Source organism: Terrapene carolina, unplaced genomic scaffold, assembly GCF_002925995.2.
Source record: "Terrapene carolina triunguis isolate 2854851 unplaced genomic scaffold, T_m_triunguis-2.0 Scaffold21, whole genome shotgun sequence".
Classification (NCBI taxonomy): Eukaryota; Metazoa; Chordata; order Testudines; family Emydidae; genus Terrapene; species Terrapene triunguis.
In genome coordinates this window covers 4,590,294-4,593,656 of record NW_020664372.1, presented here as the reverse complement: position 1 = coordinate 4,593,656, position 3,363 = coordinate 4,590,294, and the positions used below count along the sequence as shown (strand labels likewise).

The 3,363-nt window shown below is 42.3% G+C and overlaps 1 protein-coding gene across 10 annotated transcripts in view; it reads right to left on the bottom strand.

Moving 5' to 3' along the window:
* Positions 1–3,363, bottom strand: part of LMO7 (LIM domain 7) — an 87,745-nt gene that overhangs the window by 15,067 nt on the left and 69,315 nt on the right. For all 10 annotated transcript variants that reach the window (XM_024207013.3, XM_024207016.3, XM_024207017.3 and 7 more), the window contains 2 exons: positions 1,960–2,052; positions 1–329 (listed from right to left, as the gene is read on the bottom strand). The exon at positions 1–329 is cut by the window's left edge and continues 105 nt beyond it. In XM_024207013.3, the coding sequence (XP_024062781.2) occupies positions 1–329; positions 1,960–2,052 (422 nt within the window). The remainder of the gene's footprint in view (positions 330–1,959; positions 2,053–3,363) is intronic.

Below are 3,363 nucleotides of genomic sequence, written 5' to 3'. Positions count from 1 at the left end.
CGCCGCTTCTGCTCCTCGGCCTCCGCCCGCCGCTTCTGCTCCTCGGCATACTGTTGTTCCTTTTCTTTCCACTCTCTTTCAAGCTCTAGTTCTTGGGCTTTCCTTTTTTGCTCCAAATGCAGGGCTTTTTCCTCTTGAAGTCTCCTTTCCTCCTGGAGTCTCTGCCTTTCCATTTCCTTCTCTTCCTCATTCTGCTGCTGTTCCCCCCATTCATGTCTTCTGCCTCCTTCGGGAGCATCAGTGTCTTCTCTCATGTTTGTTCTCCAGCTAGAAATAGGTGGTGCATGTGCAGTTACCGATACTGTGTTTAAGGTTAGGACAGTCGGCTCCTGTAGGAGAGGAAAATAATGATTTTAGAAACATGATAGCGCAGGCTACCTATTTAGGAAACATTTTATTTTGTGACCAGGGACTTGAGGGGAAGGATCTCAGGGGACTCTCGGTGGCAACAAAAAGTGTGCTTCTTAGTTTATGCTTTAGGGATGTCTACACACACAGTCTTCTTAAGTGAGAAGTTCCATTTTATTTGCTAGCCTTGATTACCCCTTTGCTTAGTCTTTCCAAAAGTGTCTGCAGCTTTTATTTTTTAAACCACTTTTATGCATGGAACACCCAACCAATGCTGATGCTTCAGGCCATTCCTTCTCCTCTTAAGTCCCTACTGAAAACTCATTTCCTACACAATTTTCACAATAAGTGAGTCAGTGAATATTCACTCACTTTTTTCTTTATTTTACAGGTTTTTAGAAACAACTTTAAGTGAATGACAATGAGCACATATATAAACTCAGTATCCATGTTAACTGTACTGATGTAACCCTCATCCTTCAACATCTAAAATTTAAGAACATAATGGCCATACTGGGTCAGACCAAGGTCCATCTAGCCCAGTATCCTGTCTTCAGACAGTGGCCAATTCCGGGCACTTCAGAGGGAATGAACAGAACAGGCAATCAAGTGATTCATCCCATCATCCACTCCCAGCTTCTAGCAGTCATTTCTGACATTCTATTTTTATATGCACTCCTCTGAGAAAGGTCTTTGAATGGTTTGTTTCCATGCAGGAAGCAAAATAATCCTTTCAAATGAAGGAATAATGTGTTAGCCCAGATCACACTTATGGTTTAAAACAAAAGGTCCTTGTGTGCCTCACAGTGAAAGACTTAATAGCTTAATTGAGGGACACTAGTCTTGCTGTTTAAGTTATATGAGCTTTAGATTTGTTTTGCTTTCCTGTTTACCACTGTATAAGTGTAAATATGCTCGCTGGTACATCTGAAGGAGGAGGAAGTGCTCCCTGAGCTGATAAAGGAACAGAGAACAATGATGCCTCTAAAGCATCTGGACACCCAGAATATAGCCTGTCCAGCTGTAGAACAGACTACAGCTGCAGCAGGAAGCAGCTAAAGAATCTAGACACACTCTTGACATTTTGAGATTATATGGAAGACTTTCATCAGCAAGGCTGTAGTTGATTTCTTCTCTAAATTCTTCAGAGGTAGGCTCAGCCTTAAGACCACAATTTAACAAGGTACTTAAGCACATGTCTTAATTTGAGTATGGAATAGTCCTAGTGACTTCAATGGGACTAGTCATAGGCTAAAAGTTAGGTACATGCTTGATTACTATGCTGAATCAGGGCTGAAGTTGGTTGTTTTCACTCTGGTCACAATGATATTGTATAAATTGGTAACTGGCTTATAAAACAAAACATTTCTTCTGTTCATACAGCTTAGCTGCATGTTGTCCTGCTGTCTTGAATGAGTCTAAACCCAACTGATCACAAAAGTAAGCCACCAACTTTGTACAGAGTTATTTTTATTTTAGGAGCATTTATTCTCTGCATTGGGCAAATGAGAAAGCAAAAAAGTCATTTGCATATTTAAATACCTACTTCTGCTACTGCTCAAAAAAGGAATCATGAGAGACTTGAAAGGTGAACAAACACGCATCACCTACCTCATCTAAATATTTGGAACTCTCTCTTTCTGCTTCTTGCTGAGCCTGTAGCCATTCTTCCCGCAATTTCTCCTGTTCACGTTTGTATTTCTCCTGGCGGGAAGAGTCACGGATTATATTAAAAGTAAATAAAAGTGACAGGAAAACACGACCATCCTCATTTGTATTAAAATATTTGTTTTAAAAATAACCTTGTGCAAAGCAGTACGCCAAGTATAATAAAAACATAAGCAGCACAGAATTCTAATAGATCTCAGGTGGCGAAATCCTGACCCTAATGAAGTCAAAGGGAGTTTTACCATTGACTTCAGGGGAGCCAGGATTTCACCCTAAGCCTCAGAAGACTCACCAACCTATTACATTTCCTATCTTATGATTTGTTTTTGGTTTAGCTATGAAGTTACTTCTATTAAACTACAGTAATATCAATCTTAACTATTTGTAACAGGACTAAAAACTTTTGCGTTGGTTACAAGTTAGTAATTAGGTTCCTAAAAAAAAATCACTAATCATTTACTGAACCAACTTACCACACCCATCTTGTGACTGATTATTTATTAATTATTATTATTATTATATCTCCAGAAGTACCCAAAATGCGATTGGCATGGTACAAACACCTAGGGAGGCACAGACCTTGCCTTGGAAAGATGATGGGTAGGAAAACTATATACACACACAAGTAATATATATACACTGTTTTGTTTTCATGTTGGGTTCATCATCCCCCTTAACAGAGCTTCTGCGGGTTAAATTATACTCAGTTCAACCAATAATCTTTGGATGGTTAATGAATTTGCACGTGATACTGAGGATGTAATTTGAAGATAACGAGGTTGTACACGTTTATTGAGAGCAAAGGCCTCGATCCAGCAAAGCACTTAAACACACCACAACTTTACGCACAAGTAGTGCCATTCAGTTAATTTCACTTGGACTACTCACACGCATTACTAAACTGAAGTCTATAATTTGCCCTGAAGAATCTCTCTTACTTGTGATGCGTGGAGATGGAAACATTAGGGTTGCCAACTTTCTAATCACACAAAACCGAACACCCTTGCCCCATCCCACCCCTTCCCCGAGGCCCCGCCCCAACTCACTCCATCCCCTCTCTCTCCGTCACTCACTCTCCTCCACCCTCACTCACTTTCACCAGGCTGGGGCAGGGGGTTGGGGTGCGGGATGAGGGGTTCAGGGTACGGGAGGGAGCCCTGGACTGTGGCAGGGGGTGTGGGCTCTGGGGTGGGGCTGGGGCAGCGGGTTGGGGTGTGAGGAGGGGGTGATGGGTGCGGGCTCTGGGAGGGAGTTGGGGTGAAGGCTCAGAGGGAGTTTGGGTGCAGGAGGGGGCTCAGGAATGGGGCAGGGGGTTGGGGTGAAGGCTCTGGGGAGAAGTTTGGGTGC